Raw genomic sequence first — 26,799 nt, 5'->3', positions numbered from 1 at the left:
TCACAGTGTTACTGAAGTCCAATTTTATTGTAAAGAAAAAAAAAAATGAATAGCTACTACCTAGTAGTTTTATAGGTACAGCATTAAGGGAGAAGACATTGCAGTGTTGGGATCATCAATTTTTTTTTGCAGAAAAAGAATAATAGTACCTAGTAGCTTTACAGGTAGGGCATTAGGGGAGCAGACACAGCAGTGTTAGGGACGTCCATGGTTCACTTGTATTTTTACAAAAAAACAACAACTTCCTAGTAGCTTTCTAGGTAAGGCATTAGGGGAATGGACATTGCATTGTTAAGGACATCCAGGTCAAAATAGGTAATGTAAGTCTATTCGTGAAAAAAAGAATGGACTTCACTTAGATGGCATTCGAGTGTAGTACAATTTTCACGGACTGTCAGGAGAATGGAGAAACTTCATTTATTTCTCCATGTACGAGAAACACTAATGACTGCTGATGACACTCAGACCACACGCTGATCAAATTTTGATTGAAAAAAGAAAAATTGTCGTATGTAAAAAAAAAAAAAAGACATTGAACGAGGTCTTAAACTTGATGGACATTTGTCTTTTTTCGTATCAACTATGTAACTGGGATTATCACGTATACCATTGTTTCTTCACAACCGGTGTGGCAAAAGCACCTGACAACCCTTTATAGTAGATACCACAATACTGTAAATATCAATGTGACTTATTCTTTACAATTGATTGACACCTTGGTGATTTATCTAGAATCTGCTTTTAGAGATGTTTATTGGTAAGTATGAACATTAGCGAATAATCATAGATGCACTCTCGCCAAATCTTTAATTTACTATACCTGTGTAAAGGTATATGCAGTGCAATAATATACTCACCGATCACATTCTTCACTGGTTTCCAGGGCCGTTCCAGTCATCTTCTGAGTCATGTGACTGCTTTTCTGACTTCCCGGCTCACACTTGGCTCTATGTATGAACCGTACATTGTTTTTATAACATAAGCCTGTAGAGCCACGTTCTGATGCTTCATAGGCTTATATTATAAAAGCAACTTTCAGCTCACACATAGACCCAGATGTGAGCCATCAAGTCGGAAGAAAATGGCGATCAGTGAGTGTATATAGGGCTTTTTCCCCTTTTTTTTTAGTCCCAATGGCACACCGAGATTGTGTCACAAGCACTGGCAATCATGCCATTTATGTACCATTGTAAGTGATGCACTGAGGCATATAATTGGTTAAAAGAACTGTCAGCACACTGACTATTAAAGACAGGCCCTAGATGCAACACGGCGGGACCAATAATTTAAATACACCTTCCCACCTGCTTGTTGTCCTTCTATCTCCACTCCCTATATTTGATTGACAGCTCTGGTTTCATAGAGCCAAAGAAGGGAGGAGATAGCTACAAAACAAGCAGGTAGGAAGGTGCATTTAAATGTTTGGCGTGCCATTGAACACCATTTGCCTATACTTGGTTTGATTACTCATTCTGTGCTGATCAGAGGTAGTCGCTGTTGTTAAAAGTAGATATCGGTTGAATAACACATAGGACGTACTAATATAATGCTTACTTCACTATGTGATTTCTCTGATGTACAACAAGATGTGATTTCTCTATAAAAGTTTTGCCACATTCTGAACATGAAAATGGCCTCTCCCCTGTGTGATATCTGTGATGTCTAAAAAGATGAGATTTGTGTAAAAAACATTTCCCACACTCCAAGCATGAATATGGCTTCTCCCCAGTGTGAATTTTCTGATGTCTAACAAGACGAGTTTTCTCTGCAAAACCGTTCCCACATTCTGAACATATAAATGGTTTGTCACCTGTGTGAATTCTCTGATGTGCAACAAGATTTGATTTTAAACTAAAACTTTCCCCACATTCTGAACATGAATATGGCTTCTCTCCTGTGTGAATTTTCTTATGTCTACGCAGATTAGATTTGTTATTAAAACTTTTCTCACATTCTGAACATGAAAATGGCTTCTCCCCTGTGTGAGTTCTCTGATGTATAGTAAGATCTGATATCCGTGTGAAACATTTCCCACATTCTGAACATGAAAATGGCTTCTCGCACATGTGAACTATTTGATGTTCAACACCTTGTCTATTTGTACTTTGCGCAGCAATCGTTGATGAATGAAGATATAAAACTCGCCGAAGAGGATCATATAATAGATTTTTGCTCTGGAGGGTTGGAGATATATCTGGGATAATGACATGTTCTTCATATGTATCCGATGTGACACCATGATCATCTGCTGTATAATCTGAAAATATCAGACATCCCTCTGAACTCCTGGTACAGTCATCTGCCAAGGATAAAACTGACTATTATTTTTCAATAAAAGTGCCTTGAAATGATATTATTAATTATAATATCTGTTGTACTTTAGAACATTTCTATATAAATATTTATATACAAATTGTAATAAGAATCAAGTATCAACTGTTTAACCCCTTCCTGATGGGCAACTTTTAATGTTTAACTTTTACTTTTACCATCCCTTCTTCAGAGCCATTACTTATTTTTTCATCAACATAGACACATGAATAGCCATAATGGCATAATGGCCATAATGGCACAACGTAAATAAAATACGTAGATTAGGACTGCCCCATTATGAGAATGCCGTGAAGTGGCGGGGTAGCTCAAAGAATTGATCAATTGTTTGCTAAATGTCTCATATTTGAAATACAGTTAGAATTTATGTGCAATTGCACTTCAGTTATTGCGTTCTGACCATAAGCAGTGCTGGCTTCTTCCCTTTTTTTTGCTTTGCATGTAATATATACACACACACATGTAGGTGTGTGTGGCTATATATATGGCTTTGTCGCCATAAAAGGAGGGGGGCCCAGACACATTTCTTGCACAAGGGCCCCAAGCTGTCAGTGTCCACCCCTGCCCAGGGATCAATTGTACTCGCATCTTACAGAAGTGAGTGCAATTGAGGCTCTGACTGCCAAGTCAGAGCGAAGTGAACAGCGTGATCAGATCATGTGATCACGCTGCTGATGTTGCTCACTTGCAGTGCAGGGGCAAACACTGGTGGTAATTGACCCAACGGAGCAGAAGACACCAAAAACTAAGTGCACGGGGGGGGGGGGGGGGGGGGACAATTTGAGTGGGGATGGGGGGATTTATTATGTATGTGGAGAATTTGAGTGTGGATGGAGGGATTTATTGTGTGTGGGGAGAATTGGAGTGGGGATGGGGGTTTTTAATGTGTTGGGTGAGATTTGGAGTGGAGATGGGATTATTTATTGTGTGTGAGGAGATTTGAAGTGGGGTGGGGGGATTTAATGTGTGGGGGAGATTTGAGGACACAAATGAAGAGCAAAGGGGGAGATGGGGAAAGAGTACAGGGTAATGGGGGGGCATGTATGAGGAAACAGTACTGGGGAATGGGGGGCATGTATGAAGAAACTGTATGGGGGAATGGGGGGATGGGTGTAGACAGTATGTGGAGCGAACGGGGGAATGTATGTGAACACAGTAGGAGTAGCGATTTGAAAAATGTACATGGACAGAGTACGGGGAGTGAGGGTGATGGGATGTGTGCAGACACAGTTTGGGGAGTCAGGTGAACAGGCAGTATAGAAAGTGAGGGGGTAAATATATGAGGAGACAGTATGGTGAACAGGAGAGATGTGAGAGGAGACAGTATGAGCGGGGAGGGGAATAGTGTGAGGATACCGTATGGGGGGAGAAAAGTGAGTGGACACAGAATAGAAACTGAGTAGTGGGTTCGTAGCATGGGGGGACAGTGAATGGACACAGCCAGGAGGGGACAGTATACCAAGGAGGGGGAGTGTGATGAGAGAGAACAGTATAAATACAGGCCCTATAGGGGGACACAATGTCAAAGGACAGTGTGAAGAGGGGGCCGGTATGGAAAGGAGAGGTCAGTGTAAAGAGCATGTACCATAAGAGGGACAGTGTGGGGTCATATTTTGTGCAGACAATATAGTTAGGGGCAATTTTTTATTCAGGAGCATTATAATGACACTTGTATCTTTAAGGGCATCATGTGGAGATTTTCTGCAAAAGAAAGGAGAATATGGAAGTCTGCAGAGACGAGCTGTGGATGAGAAAACTCATCATGGGGTCTGGACAAGATGAAGAAAAGAAGGAGAACGACTCCAGAGACGATGTCATCTATAAGGTTCCTGGATATAAATGTTATCTGTGATACTGACTAACTCATGTTTTCATTTGTGTTAGGAGCATTAAAGGGGATGTCCAGGTTTGTGATGAGTCTGCAGTCATTCTTTGGGACTGTAGACTTCTGAATTCTCACAGTGCGCACTGCACGCTGTCAGGATTCTCTTGTGCTGGCGATTTACATTCATGCAGTCACATGCTGACCAGACATGTATGGCCTCACTCAATGAAAATGAACTGACAGAGGCCGGGCACGTCTAGTCAGAATGTGGTCAGAAGTATACAAATCACATACTTGTGGTGACATGATGTCACGCACGCGCCCAGACTGGTTGGCGCGGGCATACGGGGGTGTGGCCCCACTGGACCAAACTTCCCTGGAAGGGGCGTAACTAAGTAGCTTCCTAGGTGTACGCTGGAGCCTCTGATGGTGAGGTCAGACTTGTGCAATAGGAAGCTACCAAGTGCCACTCCAGGGTGATGTCTGGCTGTGGCTGCTGATCCCACTAAGGAACGGAGCGGGCACGGCTGGCACTCTGGCTGACAGGCGGGCACGGCTGGGACACAGGCAGGCAGACGGGTACAACAGAGACACTGGAACATAGGAAGAACCGGTAGGGACCGGTCTGCAGGCAGGTATGTGAAACAGGTAGGAACCTGTTCAGACAGGAGGACTAAGTAACAAGTAGAGAGAGACCGTAAGAGCGGATGCAGAGCGAAAGCACAAGAGCTAGAACCAAGAACAAACGCAGGAGGCTGAGTACGAGTAGAAGGTGGAACTAAGAGAAGGGAAGGAGAAGGCAGAGCCAAGAGTGGAGACGCTGGAGGCGGAGCCAAGAGCGGAGACGCTGGAGGCGGAGCCAAGACGCTGGAGGCGGAGCCAAGACGCTGGAGGCGGAGCCAAGAGCGGAGACGCTGGAGGCGGAGCCAAGAGCGGAGACGCTGGAGGCGGAGCCAAGAGCGGAGACGCTGGAGGCGGAGCCAAGAGCAGAGACGCTGGAGGCGGAGCCAAGAGCAGAGACGCTGGAGGCGGAGCCAAGAGCAGAGACGCTGGAGGCGGAGCCAAGAGCAGAGACGCTGGAGGCGGAGCCAAGAGCAGAGACGCTGGAGGCGGAGCCAAGAGCAGAGACGCTGGAGGCGGAGCCACAGAGCAAAGCCACAGAGTGCGAAGCAAGGTCAGAGTGCAGAGCAAAGTTACAGAGAGCAGAGCTGAGGGAAAAGCTGAGAGACACCGAAGCACAGGTTGTGGAAGAACTGAGCAAAGAGAAGCAGAGCCACAGACAGTGGCGAACAGAGCAGAAAAGGCAAACCAAGACAGATATAAACAGACAGTGGAATAGGACTAGACTAAGACAGAGTCAAGAATGAGACAAGACACAGAGACATAGACACAAGCCAGGGTATGATGCCCCTCTGGGTGGCAGACATAGGCCAGGGTACGAAGCCCCGCTGGGTGGCTACACAAGACAGGGACCAGGGTACAACGCCCCCCTGGGTGGCAGACAAGAGAGCGTAACCGAGACAGGACCTGGCACCTCAGCAGCTAAGAACTGACTGAGGGAGTAAGTTGCACAGGCCCAGAGCACAGGGTGGAGCTGCACTATATACAGGAGGCCTCTTGGTAATTGGTCAGGAACAGATTAGACAGATGCGCCTGATTCCTATAAGAACCAGAGAGTTCAGACGCCGGCCCCCTATACACATAGCCATGAAGCATGCACAGAGCAGAGACACAGAACATGGAGCTGGCATGAAACAGAAACCACATCATGGCCTGGAGCAGTGGGTAAGATTGTGTGAGAGATGTGAGGCCATGCCATGATGCCAGCAGAGTTGTTACACATGACTGTCCACCCGCAAGGGAGAATCCTAAAAGTGTGCAGTGCATTAGTTGTGAGAATTCAGAAGCCTGCGATATCAGGATTCAGCTCTGCAGGTTCCATTAGTCGTCACATGGACACGTCACTCATATGCGATTTTCAGACTTGTGGTACTGTGACAATGAGCTTCTCTTCCTGCTTCTCTCAGTTTTTCACTGAATATTGAGAGCATTAGGGAGAGGAGCTTATGGGTACATGACTAAGTGGGGGGGTGCCAAACTGAATTCTTGCCCCGGGTGCCAGAAAACCTAGATACACCTCTGCCAGTATGCTACTGCAAGCGGTGATTACCGGGTCCGGTGGATGGAGGTCTGTGCACAGGCAGTGAGGCAGGGACTGAGGGTGTGCACAGAGCGACAATGGAGACCCTGAGACCGCCCATCCCAGTCTACGCCGTAGCCTGGAGCCCTGATTATCATAGGAATATGTCAGGTAATAAATTGTTTTTCTAAAGCTTTATAGTGTAGTTTTAGGTCAGGGAGGGATGGTTAGGGATGAGCTAGCAAGGTGCAGGGACAGGTAGTGATGGCTACTTGTGGATATGTGCGGCACTTGCGGTTTTGCACTTGCGGTGAGACAAAAAAAAACCACTGCTAGCAGCGGTTTTTTTCCATTGCTGCAAGTATCGTATTTGCCGGATCGCGGCAAAACCGCAAGTGCCGCACATGTCCCCAAGTCCCATAGGGAATGAATGAGGCCGAACGCAGTGTTGCCGCAAGTGATCCGTTACACGGCAGATGCGGAAAAACTGCCGGATCTGCTGCAAAAAGCTACTTTCACATCAGCGATTTTTGCCAAAGTCACTGCCGATAGTGTCATACTCACCAATGGGGGAGGCAGCACTAAAAGTGCCTAGAGCAGAAGAAACTCTAAGTACCGCCCTGTCTGTATGCACGCCTCCCACTTCATTGTCCTGGTATGAATGCCTCTCCCTTCCCTGTCCTGGTATGAATGCCTCCCCTGTTCCTTCCCTGTATGCATGCCTCCTTATCCCCTATCCCTGTGTGCATGTTTCCTATTGAAAAAAGAAAACATCATACTCGCCTACCTGCGCGCCCTCGGTGCTGCCCGGCACTGCATCTCATTATGGCCACCAGGGCCTGCCTGCAGCTCTTCCTGTGCTCAGCGGTCACGTGGTACTGCTCATTAAGGTAATGAATATGCGCTCCACCACTATGGGAGTGGAGAAGCGCCCATATTCATTACCTTAATGAGCGGTACCTCGTGACAGCTGAGCACAGGAGAAGCTGCAGGTAGGCCCCGACGGCCAGAATGAGATGCAGTGGCAGCACCGAGGGCACGCAGGTAGGTGAGTATGATGTGTGCTGGAAGCCACTGGCACCTGCTGCTCCGCCGCCCTCTTCCCTCCCCCGCCAGCTTTCTGTATCGTGACTCGTGTATAAGCCGAGGGGGGGCATTTTTAGCACAAAGAAAATCTGTTGAAAAACTCGGCTTATACATGAGTATATACGGTATGTGATTTATTGTCCATGACGTTTTTTCTATATTGGTAAAACAATCAGACATATGTATATGAGATTTAGAGAACATTCTCATTCAATAATAACAGGAAAAGGATCATTAAGATTAATAAAGCATATCTAACAGGGTGGTGATCTTAATAGATAACTATTAAGAAAAAAAGGAAAGTGGATTCTTGATACCGATGCTCAAGGTCCACTTGGTTTGAAAGATAACCATACTGACATATCCAGTTTATAACCAAAGTATTACCTGCAATTATGTATGAATTTCACATCATACTTTCACTGTTATGTGTTCAACCACTCCCCAATCCTTGTTAAAAGGAAGTGTTGTAATATCTTGGCTAGTATGGGCCCGCAGAAGTGCATCCATCAGGTTTTTCTATCTGCTCTCTCCCCTGTCACTTGTACACAGCACATCGCACTTGGATATGATGTGGATGTTATTCTACTACGGATTAAAATAAGTTCAAAATCAAGGACCGGGCGAGAGCTCCAATTCTTCTCTTCTCATCTGTATGACGATACATCTGCCCAGGGATCTCCACTCCCATTTCCCTAGTGTTGGGTTCCCTTCCCTTATCCCTTTGCGTTGCACCTAGTCTTTCCTACACTGTGCGTGACTGTAGCGCTCAGGATCAATGTGATCCCAAATGTTATCTAAAATGTTTCCAATAAAAACTTCAACTCAATCCACAAAATAAACCAAAAAAACAAACAAACCCTCACTCAGGTCTGTCAATGAAATATAGGTGTCAATGAAATATAGGGCTTCCACGTTACTGGTAGTACAAAGGCTCTGGAAAAGCAAAATGGCTCCTCACTACCCCCCCACGCCACCCCCCCAAAAAAAAGTCATCAAATTCTGTGCTCCCAAATTCAAATGCCCCTACCCTTATGAGTCTCACAGTGTACCTAAACAGCGGTTAGTAGCATCCGTATGAGAGCCTGATTAATCTATGGGTGCATGTCTCCAGAAATACACGGTGGGTACAATGAACAGACACTACAACGTACTGGGAACTACAATGGCAGTTTGCAGTTTTCACTCTGCCACAATCACTACTGCTTGTTTCTGGAAAACGTCTATCGAGTAAAATCGTCACTACACCTGTAGCTAAATTCCAAAGGGGTGTAATATCAAAAATGCAGTCAGTGAGGGGGAGATCCTGCTCTACTAGCACTTAGTGTCTCTGTACGAGGGGCGATCCAAAAGTAATGATAATCGGTTATTTCTATTGCACACAGAAATTAAAATAAAATGGTTTCTTCTCTCTTAGGTACCTACTAGTCCAGGAAAAAAAAATTACTTAAATAGACCACGATTCCCGGGAGCTACATTTATTTGAATATGAACTGCCGAGGAGTGAACATCAAAATGGAAAAAAACGAGCTCAGAGCTGTCATCAAATACCTCTGCTTGAAAAAAATGACTACCAAAGACATACACAGCGACTTGGTGGAAACATTGGGGGACTCTTCTCCTCCATATTCCACAGTTGCACGCTGGGCCAAGGAATTTAAGCTGGGAAGAACAATGACGGAAAATGAACATCGTGAAGGACGCCCATCCACGTCCCTCAATGAAGAAAACGTGAAAAAAGTTGAAGAAGTTGTATTGGCAGATTGAAGAGTGACTATCAGGCATGTAGCTGAGATCACAGGGATCTCATATGGCAGTATTCAAAGAATCCTTGCAAAAGAATTGCATATGAGAAAGGTCTCCGCGCGTTGGGTGCCAAAAATGTTAACCGACGAACAAAAGAAGAAACGAGTTGACATTTCAATAGCAAATCTCGAAAAGTTCCAAGCAGACAAGGAAAATTTTTTGTCACGTTTTTTGACCATGGACGAGACCTGGATCCACCACTTTGATCCCGAAACTAAACAACAATCGATGACATGGAAACGAGCCGACGAACCGACGCCGAAGAAATTCAAAGTGTCAAGCTCAGCAGGGAAGGTTATGGCGTACGTTTTTTGGGACGCTGAAGGAATTATTATGGTGGACTATTTGGAGAAGGGAGCCACTATTACGGGCACCTACTACGCAGAACAAATACGAAGATTGCGGGAGGCTATCAAGGAGAAAAGGCGCGGCAAACTGCGGGCTGGAGTGTTGTTTCACCAAGATAACGCGCCAGCTCACAAAGCTGCTGTTGCCATGGCTACCATTCAAGAAGCGGGCTTTGAACTGGTGGAACACACCCCCTATTCACCAGATCTAGCCCCCAGTGACTTCTTTCTCTTTCCTCGGCTCAAGGAACACCTCCGGGGCAAGAAATTTAACAACAATAGCGACGTGATAACCGCTGTTGGGGATTTTTTGAGGGTCAAGATCAAGAATTTTTTTCGAAGGGAATTCTAAGTTTAGAAAAGAGATGGACTAAATGTATAGACTTGTTAGGAGACTATGTAGAAAAATAAATTTATTTTTTTATTATATTCATTGTGTTTAGTATTGATTATCATTACTTTTGGATCGCCCCTCGTATATGGAATCTGCAAATTATTTTCTCCGAGAGCCAAATAGCGCTTTGTCCCTCCCAAGTCTCAACGTATGAAATTGTGTGACAAATTTTTGTGGTAAAAATGTAATTATTTTTCTTCACCGCCCAGTGGTAAAACATTCTGTGACACACCCATATTATCAATATGGCCACTGCACCCCTAGATGAATTTATTGAGAGGTGTAGTTTGAAAAATGGGGTCACTTATTGGGGGTTCTGCTGGTCTGTCACCTTAGGGGCTCTCCTAGTGGGTCATGGCACCCGCAAACCAGAACAGTAAAATCTGTATTACAGTATGGCACTCTTTCCCTTCTGAGCTTTGCACTGTGTCTGAAAAATATTTCCCGATTACATGTAGGATACTGGAGCATTCAGGAGAAATTGCACAACAAACAGAGGCCCATTTTTTCCTATTAGCCCTTTAAGAAATTAAAAACTTTGGGCTAAAATAAAATTTTAGTGGTAAAAATGTAATTATTCTTTCTTCACCGCCCAATGGTATACAATTCTGTGAGGCACATGTGGTATCAATGTGATCACTGCAAACCTAGATGAATGAATTGGGGATGTACTTTGTAAAATGGCATCATTTATGTTGGGGTCTGCTTCTCTAGCACCTCAGGAGCTCTTCCAATGTGACATGGCACCCTCAAACTAGTCCAGTAAAATCTGAACTCTAATATAGCGCCTCTTCCCTTCTGAGCTTTGCACTGTGCCTCAAATGTAGTTTTCCCCCACATATGGGGTATCGGCGTACTCAGGAGAAATTTCACAACAAATTGTATGGTGCAGTTTCTCCTGTTAGCCTAGTGAAAATGAAAAATATGGGGCTAAATCAACATTTTTGGTTTTGGGTTGCAAATACTGAAGTCAATACTGACCAAATACTAAACATGTTAACATGGGCTTAGAATTCATGCACCTATTACTTAAATTAGATTATGGTGCTTGTGTTTTTTATTGCATTTTATAAACATGATGCATTTTTTTGGCTTTTTTTTTCTGTGTTTGGTTTGTCATGCTGTAAATAAAGTTTTCTGGTATTTTGATTTCACTGAACTTCATTGACATACTTAGGTACGGATTACTTGCGCTTTAAGTGTGTTTTCCACTGCAGAAACGCATTTAAAACCCCTGTATGATTTTTACCTGGGGATTTTCCACATCCAATGTAAGTCTATAGGGAAAATATGTACAGAAAAGTCAGTGTCTTCTTCTACATTTAGTGATCACTACTCACCAGTGTGATTATCTGTATTAATCTCCTCTTTACACCGCTCATCACCCTTCACATATGTATCTGTAGTATTAATATGGGGCAGATCTTCACCCTGAAACAAAGATTGTAAAAGTCACAGACAGATGGAGAGGTCAAAATCATAAGATGAAGAGTAAAGATCATAAATAAACATGAAGACCACAATGACATCAGTAGTTATCACATAGTTGGAGGTCTCCTGTATAAATCCATTTCAAAAACCTGACCGGCACATCCAAACATAGACTAAGTGTGAACAGGTGCTGAACCTAGAGTCGCCAACTCGTATATAGTTAAGTAAATAAGGCAGTACACTGCAGCGCTAGAACATGCAAACTTGAAATACGAAATTTGAACTGCATTACTGCACTAGAAATATGAAAAATGAGAGCAGTAATGCAGTTCAAATTTCGTATTTCAATTTTGCATGTTCTAGCCCTGCAGTGTGCTGCCTTATTTACTTAACTATATACGAGTTGGCGACTCTAGGTTCAGCACCTGTTCACACTTAGTCTATGTTTGGATGTGCCGGTCAGGTTTTTGAAATGTATTCTTTAGCCTTCTGATCGTGCACTCCGCCTCCTAGCCACAGGTGTTTTAATTACAGCAGGTCCAATACCCCTCCACAGAAAGAGAGAATTTTAGTCTAGGAAGAGGTTTCACATGTACCCATTCAGATGGAGACGTTTATTCTCAGCGAGGTAAGGCAAGTTTAGGACCTGGTATAAGAGAGATGCCGTAAAGGGGCTACGAGGTACACATAAAATTGGCCATTTTTATGCGCTAAACGCTCTCATTTTTCATATTTCTAGTGCAGTAATGCAGTTCAAATTTCGTATTTCAAGTTTGCATGTTCTAGCGCTGCAGTGTGCTGCCTTATTTCCTGTATAAATCCGACCTGTTAGACCTAATTCTAACCAGCAGTCTCCATAACCAGAAAATTGTGAGAATATCCAGACAACATCTAATGTCTATGATCAGCTTTATACTGAATAGTCACATTATTAGAGACATTTATTTAGTAGGAAATCACATCTCTACTGAAGACAGACATTCCCAAATATGAGCAAACTTTCAAACTCAAATTTCAGCGAACCAATACAGAGTGAAATTAAAGATGAATTCAATTTACCTGAAATCAATTCATACATCTCTAAATGCTGGAAAATATATCACAACTGAGCACAAGACATTCACAGACTTCTACACATCATAGTGGAGATCTCATGACACGTTCTCTCCATCTACCTGATGATCCTGAGGAACATTGGGATCTTCTTGTTTACAGTCTTGTAGAAGAGGACGGGGACATCTCTCTGGTGTTGTCGTCTCACTGGATAGAACTGGAGGAAACACATACATGGACTGAATTCATTCATTACATACAGATAATTATAGACCGTGTGTATTTAGTCCTGTCTATTACCTGGTGATGTGAGGGGCTGAGGAACCTCCATCATGACGTCATTGTACAGATCTTTGTGTTCTTCTAAATAGTCCCACTCATCCATGGAGAAATAGACGGTGACATCCTGACACCTTATAGGAACCTGACACAAACAATGATACCGTCATCCCACGATCCCTTCATAGCATTACTGCATAATGTCCCAGCATTCCCAACAGTGTCACCTCTCCAGTCAGCAGCTCAATCATCTTGTAGGTGAGTTCTAGGATCTTCTGGTCATTGATGTCCTCATGTATCAGGGGGTGAGGTGGAGGCCCCGTGATTGAGCTCAGGGGTCTTCCCCATCCTTCAGACACAGGGGCCTGACAGCGCTCACTAGAGGTCTTCTTCACTACTGTGTAATCCTGGTTATGGAGAGACAGATTAATAAATCTCACTACAGACATTTCCAGAGTCCTCACCTCTCCAGTTCTGTCCATCTGTTATTCCCATAGATAAGAATGATGTAATGTGACGTCGTCAGAATCTCTCACCTCTCCAGTAAGCCGGAAGAGAATCTCTAGGGTGAGGTGTAATATCCTCTCCGCCATCTTGTTCCTGTCCCTAGCCATCCTGTATGGGACAATCAGGAAAATGATCTTATACAGAAAATCTCCACTGAGAGGATCCGATATTGTAGAGACCTGAATGGGGAGAAGATGATGTAACAGTATTATATTAGAGCACTACTTACTCTCTGGTGCTGTATGCATGTATATATACATATATATATATATATATATATATATATATATATATATATATATATATATATATATATATACCAAAAGAAGAAAGGAAGGCAGCACTCCAATTCTTGAAAAGGTGAAAAACTGTGAAGTTTATTCAGACCCACATCTCTATACGACGTTTCGGCTCACACTGAGCCTTTCTCAAGCACTATTGTGCTGTTCCCATTATATATATATATATATATATATATATATATTTATATTGTAGCATGGCTAACGGCTGTGTGGTCGACGGGAGGTATGTGTCACATAGGTACCTTGTCGCTGTAATGTAGCCCGGAATATTTCTTTGTTTTACATAACCATATATTTGTGTTTCAGGACCTGTGGTGATGTCAGACCACATGGCTAATCATGTGATAGATTACTGGGTGTGGTTAGTCCTATATAAGACAGGCTAATGCTTAACACAGTAGATATGTGAGGAGGTGAAACCCTCCTGAGTGTGTCAAGGCTTCAGGACTGAGCCGGATGAACTGGACACTTGTTTTTCTTTGCCTGAACCAAAGGCTATTTGTTTTCTGTTATTTTGCCATATGGTTTATGAAATAATAAACCCTGTGAACTTTTGAAGAAACACGCCTCCTGAGTGTCAGCCATCGCACCTGAATGAGTGGAATCCCTACAATTGGTGGTAGACGTGCGGGCAGCGTTCCCAGCAGAGACGTAAGTCTATTGTTTAATGTCCTGGGTCAAGTCTGTTGCAAGGCAGCAAGAGACCAACAGGCTGTTGATGCAGCAGATACAACAGAGCCAGCAGGAGCAACGGCAGCAGATGCAACAGAACCAGCAGGAGCAACGGCAGCAGATGCAGCTTCTGGCAACCGCCATCCAGGGCAAGATGAGCTCCCCAACCGCAGGTCTGGCTGATGACACCCACGTCCGGAAGACGGTAAGACGCGCATTGCAGAAAATGACCCCCGGGGATGATGTTGAGGCACTCCTGACGGTGTTTGAGAGGGTCGCTGAGAGGGAAAAACTTCCGCCAGAGCAGTGGGCAGAGGTATTGGCGCCATACCTGACGGGAGAACCACAGAAGGCGTACTATGACTTGACCTTGCAGGATGCCAAAGAGTATCACAAATTGAAAGCCGAGATTCTCGCACGTTTGGGGGTGACACTGACTGTCAGGGCACAGCGAGTTCACTGCTGGGCCTATCACCGGGACAAACCACCTCGTTCCCAAATGTTTGATCTGTTGCACCTGGTCCAGAAATGGCTGCAGCCAGAGTCATCTACTCCTGCACAGATGGTAGAACGGGTGATGATGGATCGGTTTGTACATTCCCTCCCGAGGCCTATACAGTCTTGGGTTGCCCAGGGTGATCCCCAGAATGCCGATGAGCTGATCGAACTGGTTGAGAGATACCAAGGGTTGGAAGGCTCCTTCGGGAGGCAGCTCTTGCCGTACTGGGGGTCCCAGAAGGGAGCTGAGTCCCAAAAAGGGGTGGTGCGTCCAAGGTCACAAAGGGCGGGGGAGGTGGTGCCCAAGGACCCTACGGGTGATATTTTTTGTTGGAGGTGCCACGGGCCAGGACATATAGCTGCCCGTTGTTCCCAGACCACTGAGCAGATGGACTGCAGCATGGGACGCCGTTGTTCATACTATGCGTATCCAGCCTGTAGTGTGAACTCTCCATCCAACGAGGGACCTCAAGCATGTCCCGTAAAGGTGAACGGTCGAGCAGTAACGGCACTGTTAGACTCGGGGAGCCTAGTGACCCTGGTGAGGGCCACTTTTCCTCTCCACCTGCTCCCAGGAAAGAAGGTCAGAGTGCGGTGCATACATGGTGATGCAAAGGACTACCCTATGGCCAGGGTGGACATTGAAACGGCATGTGGCACTGAGTCCCACATAGTCGGCGTCGTTCAGGACTTGTTGCACCCTATAATTATTGGCCGGGATTTCTGTTTGTTTTGGGATTTGTGGGGAAAAGGTTCTGAGCTCCCTAGCAAGAGTAGGGAACCAATGAACCCTGGAAGGGTGTCGCCACACCCAGAGTCAGACAGGTTTCCTTTTTGTGTCCTGGTTGGAGATGAGGAGGAAGTGTCCCCTGCATCTGACATTCTGGAGTTAGAGGTATCCGGTGAAAATTTTGGGACTTCCCAACATAGGGACCCCACTCTAAGGGAAGCCTTTAATAATGTCACAGTTATTGATGGGGTGGTACAGGAGCTTAGGGCAGACACAAGATTTCCCCATTTTCTGATGAGTGGGGAGTTGTTGTACCGGGTCACGAAAATAAGGGAGGAGTTGGTAGAGCAGTTGGTAGTGCTGTGTCCGTATAGACGGAAGGTGTTGGACATGGCCCATTCACACATCTTGGGTGGACACCTAGGGGTGGAAAAAACGCAGGAACGGGTTGTGCAGAGGTTCTATTGGCCTGGGTGTCACCGGGAAATAGTGAACTATTGCAGGTCCTGCCCTACATGTCAGCTAACTGCTCCCACTCCTCATTTCCGGAACCTCCTTGTGCCACTGCCCATTATTGAGGTACCGTTCGAGAGAATTGCCATGGACTTGGTCGGTCCCTTAGTTAAATCAGCTCGGGGCCATCAGTATATATTAGTCATCCTGGACTATGCCACACGCTATCCTGAGGCAATTCCCTTGAGAAATTCTTCCTCAAAGAGCATAGCCCGCGAGTTGGTCCATGTCTTTTCCCGGACAGGTCTGCCGAAGGAGATCCTGACTGACCAGGGTACACCTTTCATGAGCAAGGTGATGAGGGAGTTATGCAAAGCCCTGAAAATCTCCCAGTTGAGGACCTCGGTGTACCATCCCCAGTCAGATGGCCTTGTTGAGAGATTTAACAAGACACTGAAGAGCATGCTCAGAAAAGCTATAGAGAAAGACGGTAGAGACTGGGATTGTCTCTTACCCTATCTGATGTTTTCCATTCGTGAAGTTCCACAGGCCTCCACAGGGTTCTCACCGTTTGAGCTTCTATATGGCCGACATCCACGAGGACTCCTGGATATAGCCAAGGAAACCTGGGAAGCCGAAGTCACGCCCCACAGAAGCGTCATTGAGCATATGGCCCTGATGCAGCAGAGGATTGCAAAGGTGATGCCTATCGTGAAAGATCACCTTCTCCAAGCACAAGAAGCTCAGACCAGGGTCTACAACCGGTCTGCAAGAGTGAGGCAGTTCAATCCGGGAGACCGAGTTCTTGTGTTAGTTCCGACGGTGGAAAGCAAGTTCTTGGCCAAATGGCAAGGGCCATATGAGGTTGTCGAGAAACTTGGTGAGGTAAATTATAAAATTCACCAACCAGGAAGACGGAAACCATTCCAAGTTTACCATGTCAACCTCATCAAGCCGTGGCAAGATAGAGAGCCGACAGTAACTCCATCGTTGTTAAGCAACCCAGAAGGTGAGGTTGGAGCGGTTACTATAGCAGAGAAGCTATCGAAGACCCAGAAACAGCAGTGCCGGGAGTTACTCCAGAAAAACAGGGACCTGTTTTCAGAGTTGCCAGGACACACGAAGGTCATAGAGCACGAGGTTCTAACAGAGCCACATGTGCGGGTGAACGTGAAGCCCTATCGTATTCCTGAGGCTCGTCGAGAAGTTATCTCCAAGGAAGTGGAGCGTATGTTGAAGCTTGGAGTCATTCAGGAATCCAAGAGCGGTTGGTCGAGCCCAATTGTCCTGGTCCCAAAACCTGATGGAGAGTGGAGGTTTTGCAACGACTATCGGAAGTTGAATGAGGTCTCCAAGTTTGACGCTTATCCCATGCCCCACGTTGATGAGCTCATCGAAAGGCTTGGGCACGCCAGATATATATCCACCTTGGATTTGACAAAGGGGTATTGGCAGATCCCCATGGAACAGGAAGCCAAGGAGAAGACGGCCTTTTCGACACCTGATGGATGCTTCCAGTATGTCCGGATGCCGTTTGGCCTACAGGGAGCTCCGGCGACCTTCCAGAGGGCTATGGATAGAGTCCTTGCACCCCATAAGGCCTACGCTGCTGCGTACCTAGATGATATTGTCATCTTTAGCCCGGACTGGGAGAGTCATCTGGAGAAAGTCCAAGTGGTGTTTGATGCTCTAAGAGAGGCGGGGTTTACAATAAACCCGAAGAAGTGTGCCTTGGGTAAGGAAGAAGCTAAATACCTAGGCTATATAGTGGGTCGTGGAGAAATAAAGCCCCAAATCAGGAAAGTGGAGGCAATCCAAACATGGCCGAAACCACTTTCAAAAAAGCAAGTTAAAGCCTTTCTGGGAATCGTGGGATATTACAGGAGGTTCATCCCGAACTTCGCCACAGTGGCTGCGCCTCTGACTGATCTGCTGAAGGGGACAAAGTCAGTGATGGTTAAATGGTCCGAAGAGACAGAGTCAGCCTTCCAAGAGTTGAAAGGGGCTCTATGTAAGCAGCCCGTTCTGATGGCCCCAGACTTCAAGAAAGAATTTATTCTTCAGACAGATGCCTCAGATGTTGGGGTAGGAGCAGTCCTTTCCCAAGAGCTACATGGGGAGGAGCATCCCGTTCTCTATCTGAGTAGAAAGCTGTCCTCATCTGAGAAGAACTACTCAGTCGTGGAAAAAGAGTGTTTGGCCATAAAGTGGGCGGTGGACACGTTACGGTACTATCTGCTGGGTCGTAAATTCAGACTAATATCTGACCATGCCCCACTTAGATGGATGAGGGAAACAAAGGGTAAGAATGCTAGGGTCACCCGTTGGTTCTTAGCCCTGCAGGACTTTAGTTTCCATGTGGAACATAGGGCCGGAAAGCTGCACGGTAATGCGGATGCCCTATCAAGAATCCCTTGTTTAGTTGGGGAAAGTGCCAAGCCCCACGGCTTTAGGCAGAGGGGGGAGGTATGTAGCATGGCTAACGGGTGTGTGGTCGACGGGAGGTATGTGTCACATAGGTACCTTGTCGCTGTAATGTAGCCCGGAATATTTCTTTGTTTTACATAACCATATATTTGTGTTTCAGGACCTGTGGTGATGTCAGACCACATGGCTAATCATGTGATAGATTACTGGGTGTGGTTAGTCCTATATAAGACAGGCTAATGTTTAACATAGTAGATATGTGAGGAGGTGAAACCCTCCTGAGTGTGTCAAGGCTTCAGGACTAAGCCGGATGAACTGGACACTTGTTTTTCTTTGCCTGAACCAAAGGCTATTTGTTTTCTGTTGTTTTGCCATATGGTTTATGAAATAATAAACCCTGTGAACTTTTAAGGGAACACGCCTCCTGAGTGTCAGCCATCGCACCTGAGTGAGTGGAATCCCTACTATATATATATATATATATATATATATATATATATATATATATATATATAGTAGGGATTCCACTCACTCAGGTGCAATGGCTGACATACTGTATTGTATATACGTATGTAAGTCGTGTATATATATATATATATATATATATATATATACGACTTACATACGTATATACAATACAGTACAGTGAAATATCATTTAGGCTACGTTCACATTAGCGTCGCGTCGCTGTTGCGTCGGCGACGCAGCGGCGACGCAGCGGCGACGCGCCCCTATGTTTAACATAGGGGACGCGTGCGTCTTTTTGCACGCGTTTTCCGACACGTGCATCGTTTTAGACGCTAGCGTCGGACGCAAGAAAACGCTACAAGTTGCATTTTCTGTGCGTCCGATTTTGTCAAAAAACGACGCACGCGTCGCAAAACGCGCGCGTTTTTGCGCGCGTTTGCACGCGTTTTTCCGTGCGTCGACGCAACAGCGACGCGACGCTAATGTGAACGTAGCCTTACAGACTAGTACAGAGGGGGGAGGACTCTGTCCTCATGAACTGATTTCAGAGTCTCCCAAAATGATGTAAGGAGACATTTTAGGAAACTAGACATAGGCAAAGCAGCAAAGCCAGACGATCTCAGTCCACGTGTCTTTAAAGTGTATGCAAACCAGCTGTGTACTGTCTTACAGTACCTGTATACTTGGAGTCTATAATCACTGAGGGTACCAGTGTTATAGAAGACGTCCTGCCTGGTTCCGGCTCCCAAGACTACTTTCCAAGCTTCCCTAAATGACTATCGTCTTGCCTTAACATTGAATGCTATGAAATACATGGAAAGATTAGCGCTTGCTTACTTGAGTCCGAGGGTAAGGTTTTTGCTGACCCCAGCATAGATTGAAGGGGGGGGACAATGCTGTTATGTCTCTGTTACATAAGGTACATTCATTTTTGGACAATGATGGAACCACTGTTCTTGCAATGTTCTTTGCCTTCTCCACTGCACTCAATACATTACAGCAACTTTTACTAAGCAGAAAGATAACTGATATTAAGATGGAAGAGATGGTGATAAATTGGATAACTGACTACTGGTGATGAGCGAGTATACTTGTTGCTTGGGTGGTCTCCGAGTATTTTGTAGGGCTCAGAGATTTAGTTTTCATCGCTCCAGCTGCATGATTTGTGGCTGCCAGACAGGCTGAATACATCAGGGGATTCCCTAACAAACAGGCATTCCTCACATGTATTCAGCCTGGCCAGTAGCAGTAAATCATGCAGCTGAGGCAAAGAAAACTAAATGTCCGAGCAGTACAAAATACTTGGCGACCACTCGATCATGCTCTGCGAAACCCGAGCAATGAGTATATTCGCTCATCACTACTAACTACCTGTCAGACAGACAATTTGAACAGATGGGAGCGATTGTGTCTGGCAGATTGTTGAGCAGTGTAGGTGCCCCTCACGGAATGGTGCGGTCTCCCTTTATTTTAACGCTGCAGAAGATTTTCAGTAGAAATCAAATTCTTGGATGACTCCATGGTAGTCGTATGTATTCGAGGGGGCTGGGGTTAGGTGGAATATAGAAGGGTTGGGTCGGATTTTTTATAATGGTGCTGTGACGACAGCATTTAATCTTAATTGTCCAGATATCTATTTTCAGTTGGTTAAGAACTATATACTGTTGTCATAAATGTTGATTTTTGATATGTCTGAAAAGCTGTTATTTGTCTCTTATATCAGCTACTACAGCTTATTGTCTGCTATCTTTGCAAGACAGGGATGCAGGGTCATTGAACAATGGATGTTTGATATATGTTGATTGACCAATATGTGGGACCCTATGGCTTGATGACTTGCAAAATAGAGGAGTAAAAACTATGCAAATTGATTACTCACACAATGCAAGTTATTCTCATGACATCTTCCTCTTGACCTCTGGATGATGAATTGAAGGACAATATTTGTGATCTATATATGCTTCTGTAACAAGAGATTCAGAGAACCAGAGACTCCTTACAAAATCTCAGCCAGGAACACTCTACAAGACAGCAGCCAGAACATCATGGCTCCATCACGAGAGACATAGATTTGAAATTGTACAGGAAGCCAGCATAGGGGACCATGGCCGGAGCTGTAATACAGATCTGCTTCATTGACCATTACTGAGCTCATAGATACGTTTGGTGACGTCAGGATTTGGACCCACCGGTAATCGGAGTCTCATGGATACATTTGGGGAAGCCAAAATTGGGATAAACCAGGCACCTGGCTCCATGGAGATGTTCAGAGAAGGTAGGTTGTTATCCTCCGGACACCTGGCCTTGTACCCCTATGGACTGTCAGCTTCCTAAGCTTGTCGTTACCTCCTCTCTGTGCGTGCCACAGGCTAGAGTAGTCGGCCCTAGAAGTCGCAGCTGGTTTTTACCCCAGTTATTTAACAGAAGGGTGAGACTCTGTAAATTTTCACCATCTTTGGAATTTTGCTGGGACTGTTCTATGTGTTATTTACCTGTTTTGTGGTTCAATAAAGTGTTGCCACACTATTTTACCCTCACCCCGTGTTGTCTGAGTAGTATTATGCCCATGGTAAAGTACGGACGTTGTGAGGTTTCGGCTGTATTGTTGGAACGTGTGTCTCATTAAGGCAGATGTGGAGGCCCTAGAGGAGGAGGCAGAAGCAGTGGAGGAAGTGTTAAATGTAGAGGTTTGTCCTGCAAGCCTTGGGGATTCCAAGACTTGTGGAGCAGCGCCTGCCCGCAGAGCCACCAGAGTCACACAGTGGCCAGTCAGCGAGATGTAACGCCCATGGCCATGTTTACTTTATCCTAGTGTCTGTGGTGAAATGCACCCTGGCAGACATAGATTTAGTCAAGGAACGGATGATGTTGTCTGTGACATGCTGGTGTAGCGCAGGAACATCTTTCTTAGAAAAGTAATGGCGACTGGGCAATTGGTACTGGAGGACTGTGACAGCCTTCAGCTTTTGGGAACCATCTGTATCTATCAGGCTGAAAGGCAGCATTTCCGTGGCCAACAGATTGGAGATGGTGACGTTCAACCTCTTAGCTTTGTCATGCGTAGAAGGGAACAATCTTTTATGTGACCACAACTGCAGAACCATGGGCTGACTGCAGTGCTGAGAGAGGTCAGAGTACGGTGAACCGGACAAACTGCAGGACCATGAGAGAGTTGCAGGCGGAGAAGTTACAAAGGATTGAGAAAGTTGTGGTTTGCTCGTTCTCTGAGATCGGCAAAAAACAGCAGGCATGTCCGCTTCCGTTCTCAGTCAGTGTGACTGGATTGGTTAAAGAACCCAAGGTTCTGCGGTAGAAGACCTGCGTCTCAATAGTTGGCACGGCTACTGAATGACGTTAGGAACACAAGAATTTTTTGGTGGCCTCTGGATAAAGCCTCTATAACACACTAGATGCTACAAACTATTTTAAAGTCAGGTCCCTTACTGTATGACGTTAGGAACACAAGAATTTTCGGGTGGCCTCTGGATCAAGCCTCTACAGCTTAATTTCAACCCAACAAAATTACAAAGTGTGATATGGTGGGCTGTCTAACGTTTTGCAACTGAAAAATTATAATTTTGATTAATGTGACTTAGGTCTGCAGACAGCTTAGTCTCACCACAGCACTAAATGACAAGGTGGGATACAGCAGGCTGTTTCACATTTAGCTAGTGAAAAAATATTAATTAGAATGCTATACTCGTGCATGGAGCACAATAGAAGCAGGTAACAACACACTTGTAGGATATGTGCCCTGCTGGCTTTGTCTGTGGACGTCAGTAATGGCCAAAAAAAAGTGCTGGAAGGTAAATTTTACAGCCACACTGGACACTATCTAGCTACACTATCTGACATACAACCGCCTACCTAACTAGCTAAAATTTTGCTGCTAACAGTGCCAGCATCAGGAGCAGCCTGTCTTTGTTGTTATAGTGTCAACATGGCGCTAAAACAAGATGTCCGCTATTTATATGGAGAGGGACATGTGAATTCAGCAGTCAATGACACAAGCTGTTGTGTCAGGACATTGTGGGTGTTTCCTGCGCCCTGACTGGCTAGCTGCAATGTGCACACATAAATTTAGGAAGAATACAAAATGACTGTTTACAAGAACTCAGCGCCTCTGAGCTTTGCAAGCCACCTCCCCTCATCAAATACATGCCAAATGCTCATGATACACCACCATTATCCCGCCCTTTTTTACCGAATGTTACCGATTTTATAAAATTTTGCTTGTGTTTCCGATCATGAATCCGAATGTGGCATATTTGTGCCGTATTTATGTTTGGCGATCGTTTTCCGAATAAATTTGCTAATCACTAGTCACGGGGTTACTATGACAAAGAGCAGCCAGAAGACCGCAGCATCTGATTACTTCTACTCCTGCACTGATAAGAAGCACTTCACCATCTTTTTAAATGCTGTTAATTACTTTTGGCAGAACAGGGGTTAATCGGCCATGTTGGGAGCTCTTATAGTCTGAGCTCTCAGCTGAGCTTGGTTAGCCCCTCCTATCCACTATATAATCTGGGTCCTGACTGACACACATGGTCAGAGTTAGCTTATGCTCATGGCTTGGAGGATAGTTGTTTGGCGGTTATATGAGCAGTTTGGTGGATTTAGCTGTGACTGTTGCATGGGTTTGTAAGTGTGATAATTCCCTTTGCTTCTCTTATATTGGTTTTTCTCCATCCTCCACTCCCCATCCCTCTGTTATATGTGAGTGAATATTTGTATGCCTGGTATTTTCAGTTGACCTTGCTCATGTTGCCTTCTTTGTCTGGTTGGTGTACTGTGGTGCACGGTTGCACCCCACTTCCCTGAGTGAAGGGTGGATTCAGGAGATAAGGCAAGATACGTGGCCCTGGCATCTTCACCTGCAGAAGTATCCCAGGGAATAAGGCGAGCTAGTGCGGTCCCTAGTGTTAGTGACAGGGAAGGAGCGACTGGTCCCGGGTCACCTGACAACAGAGTCGTGACATAAAGTCATTTAATGTGTGCAGCAAAATATTAGAAATGTTCTACCAGTCAGTAGTGGCAAGTGCCATCTTTTTCACAAGGTAGGGGATTTAGTGAGCTGGTGTCTGATGCTAATAAAGATAAATAAGCTTATCAGGAACGCAAGTTCGGCTGTTGGCCGCCATCTTGATACTTTTGAGGAGGCAGTGGAGGAAAGAATTCAGAAAAAATGTTTGGCGATAATAACCAATAACACACACCCATTATATAAGCTGTTTATGAGACGGAGGAGGAGCACCTTCATTGACCGTCTAATCCTAATAAGGGTACATGTCCATGATCAGGAATAGGAGCATTTGTGATACGCACTTGTCTTTTAGAACTATGCGGATTTACCGCATCTAATGAATGTCTATTCAGGGAAACCTACAGAAATGGCTGGTGCCGAAGCAATGGGAATGTACAACAACGACCTGAGTGGGAGCTTCTCCGAGTGACCAGTGTATTATTGGCTAATGGGGAGTGGTGCTGAGGAGGGTGTGAGATTATACCTGTAGCATTCTCCTGTTATGTAGTCACTCAGGTCTGTGCTCTGCTGATACTGGGATTCCCCTCAGGATCAATAATGTGAATCACATGGATCCAATCTACAGCCTCATAAATCAGAGACTGCAGGAAATCTCCAGGAACCAAGCAGCTACTGAGAGAATTCTCCTCTAATAACTCACCTGTCATCTCCTCAGGTCCATCAGCAGCTTCTCATGAGGGAAACCTGTGCCCACAGGACCTGTGATGAGGTCACAGGAGGGGAGGAGTCAGGGGTCACATGATCAGGGGCCTCAGTGTATGCAGGACTCTGCTGTGCTGGTTCATGACATGGTGCTGGATGAGGGGGAGTTTATTTGTGGGGTCAGGATGGAGGTACAGTGTGGATGTAGCAGAGCCGTGTGTGTACGAGGTGTACGGAGAACAGCCGTGTGTGTACGAGGTGTACGGAGAAGAGCCGTGTGTGTACGAGGTGTACGGAGCAGAGCCGTGTGTGTACGAGGTGTACGGAGAACAGCCGTGTGTGTACGAGGTGTACGGAGCGGAGCCGTGTGTGTACGAGGTGTACGGAGCTGAGCCGTGTGTGTACAAGGTGTACGGAGCTGAGCCGTGTGTACGAGGTGTACGGAGCAGAGCCGTGTGTGTACGAGGTGTACGGAGAACAGCCGTGTGTGTACGAGGTGTACGGAGCTGAGCCGTGTGTGTACAAGGTGTACGGAGCTGAGCCGTGTGTACGAGGTGTATGGAGCGGAGCCGTGTGTGTACAAGGTGTACGGAGCTGAGCCGTGTGTGTACGAGGTGTACGGAGCAGAGCCGTGTGAGTACGAGGTGTACGGAGCAGAGCCGTGTGTTTACGAGGTGTACGGAGCTGAGCCGTGTGTGTACGAGGTGTACGGAGCAGAGCCGTGTGTGTACGAGGTGTACAGAGTGGCGCCGTGTGTGTACAGGTTGTTCAGATCGGAGCCATGTGTGTACGAGGTGTACGGAGCAGAGCAGTGTGTACGAAATGTAAGGAGCGGAGCCGCGTGTACGGGGTGTACAGATCGGAGCCGTGTGTGTACAAGGTGTACGGAGCAGAGCCATGGGTGTACGAGGTGTATGGAGCGGAGCCGTGGGTGTATGGAGCGGAGCCGCGCGTGTATGAGGTGGGCGGAGCCGAACCGTGTGTGTACGAGGTGAGCGGAGCTGCATTTATACGATGTGCATTCAACGGAGCTGCACGTGTACGAGGTGAGCGGAGCAGAGCTGCGTGTGTACGTGGTGTGTGGAGCGGAGCTGCGTGTGTATGAGGTGCACAGAGCCACGTGTGTACAATGTGCGTGCGGCGTAGCTGCATGTGTACGTGGTGAGTGGAGGCACGTGTACGAGGTGCGCGGAGCGGAGCCGCATGTGTACGAGGTGTGCAGAGCGGAGTCGCGTGTGTACGAGGTGAGCGGCGCCACATGTGTACAAGGAGTGTGGAGCGGAGCCGCGTGTGTATGAGGTGTGCAGAGCAGAGCCACATGTGTACAAGGAGTCCAGAGCCGCGTGTGTGTGAAGTGGAACTGCATGTGTATGAGGTGCACGGAGCCGCGTTGAATGACGTGCATGCAGCGGAGCCGCTTGTGTACGAGGTGTGCGAAGCAAAGCCGCGTGTGTATGAGGTGTGCGGAGCAGAGCCGCGTGTGTACGAAGCATACCAGTGTGTGTACTGATCAAAGTTGAGTGTATCTATGATGTGTACGGAGCGAAGCCGCTTGTGTACGAGGTGTACGGAGTGTAGCCGCATGTGTACAAGGTGAGTGGAGCCAAGTGTATGTATGAGGTGTGTGGAGTGGAGCCACGTGTGTATGATGTGCATGCAGCAGAGCCGTGTGTGTACAAGGAGTGCACAGCGGAGCAACGTCTACGAGGTGTACGGAATGGAGCCGCGTGTGTAAGAGGTGTACAGTGCAGAGCTGCATGTGTATGGAGCAGAGCAGTGTGTGTACGGAGCGGAGCCGTGGGTGTACGATGTGTACGGAGCGTAGCTGAGTGTATGTACGAGGTGCACTCTGTACCTTCTGTCTTATCTCTGGTTTTGATCTTGGCTAAAGCTCCCTGACTATTCTCTCATTTGTGCCCTTAGTTACCGCATTACCCTCTCTGTCTTCTGACCCCAGCTTGTATTGTACGCTGTCTGTCTTCTCCTTTGGTTACAGTGTTACCCTCAGCTTGCTTGACTCTTCTTGGCTCCGCCGGCTCCTATTTCCGTTCTCGGGAGTACGAGGCTTTGCCCCGCCTCCAGCCACTCCTTCGGTGATCATGTGTTGCAGGTCCTGTTTACCTGCGGCTCTCACGGCCGCGACCGCACGTTACAGCAGGAGTCCTCTGGCTTCTTCCGCACTTCCCCGGGATCACATTCTGACTTTGGTGCTGTGTCCATTACACAAATATATTCTATAAGAACCTCTCATATCTTCAATCGGCTAAAGATCTCAACCCTAGGCACGCTAGATGGTCCCTGTTTTACTAGGTTCAATTTTGTTGTCACTTTCCGTCCAGGGGTCAAAAACATCAATACTGA

At 46.1% G+C, this 26,799-nt stretch overlaps 1 protein-coding gene across 2 annotated transcripts; it reads right to left on the bottom strand.

Annotated features, from left to right (window-relative positions):
• Positions 1 to 736: 736 nt before the first annotated feature.
• On the bottom strand, positions 737 to 26,482 carry LOC138667037 (oocyte zinc finger protein XlCOF8.4-like). 2 transcript variants are annotated; one of them, XM_069755286.1, is made up of 7 exons: positions 26,374 to 26,482; positions 13,229 to 13,378; positions 12,920 to 13,099; positions 12,714 to 12,837; positions 12,536 to 12,630; positions 11,270 to 11,360; positions 737 to 2,299 (listed from the first exon to the last, which is right to left on the bottom strand). In XM_069755286.1, the coding sequence occupies exons 2-7, from the start codon at positions 13,304 to 13,306 to the stop codon at positions 1,551 to 1,553; spliced, it is 1,317 nt and encodes a 438-aa protein (XP_069611387.1). In that variant the 5' UTR covers positions 13,307 to 13,378; positions 26,374 to 26,482; the 3' UTR covers positions 737 to 1,550. The 2 variants fall into 2 exon arrangements, with proteins under 2 accessions (XP_069611387.1, XP_069611389.1); XM_069755288.1 differs by lacking the exon at positions 26,374 to 26,482 and adding an exon at positions 24,437 to 24,508.
• Positions 26,483 to 26,799: the final 317 nt, after the last annotated feature.

The sequence above is a fragment of the Ranitomeya imitator genome, chromosome 2, assembly GCF_032444005.1.
Source record: "Ranitomeya imitator isolate aRanImi1 chromosome 2, aRanImi1.pri, whole genome shotgun sequence".
Lineage (NCBI taxonomy): Eukaryota > Metazoa > Chordata > Amphibia > Anura > Dendrobatidae > Ranitomeya > Ranitomeya imitator.
Note: the sequence above shows the minus strand (reverse complement) of the source record. Positions and strands in the feature narration are given on the sequence as shown.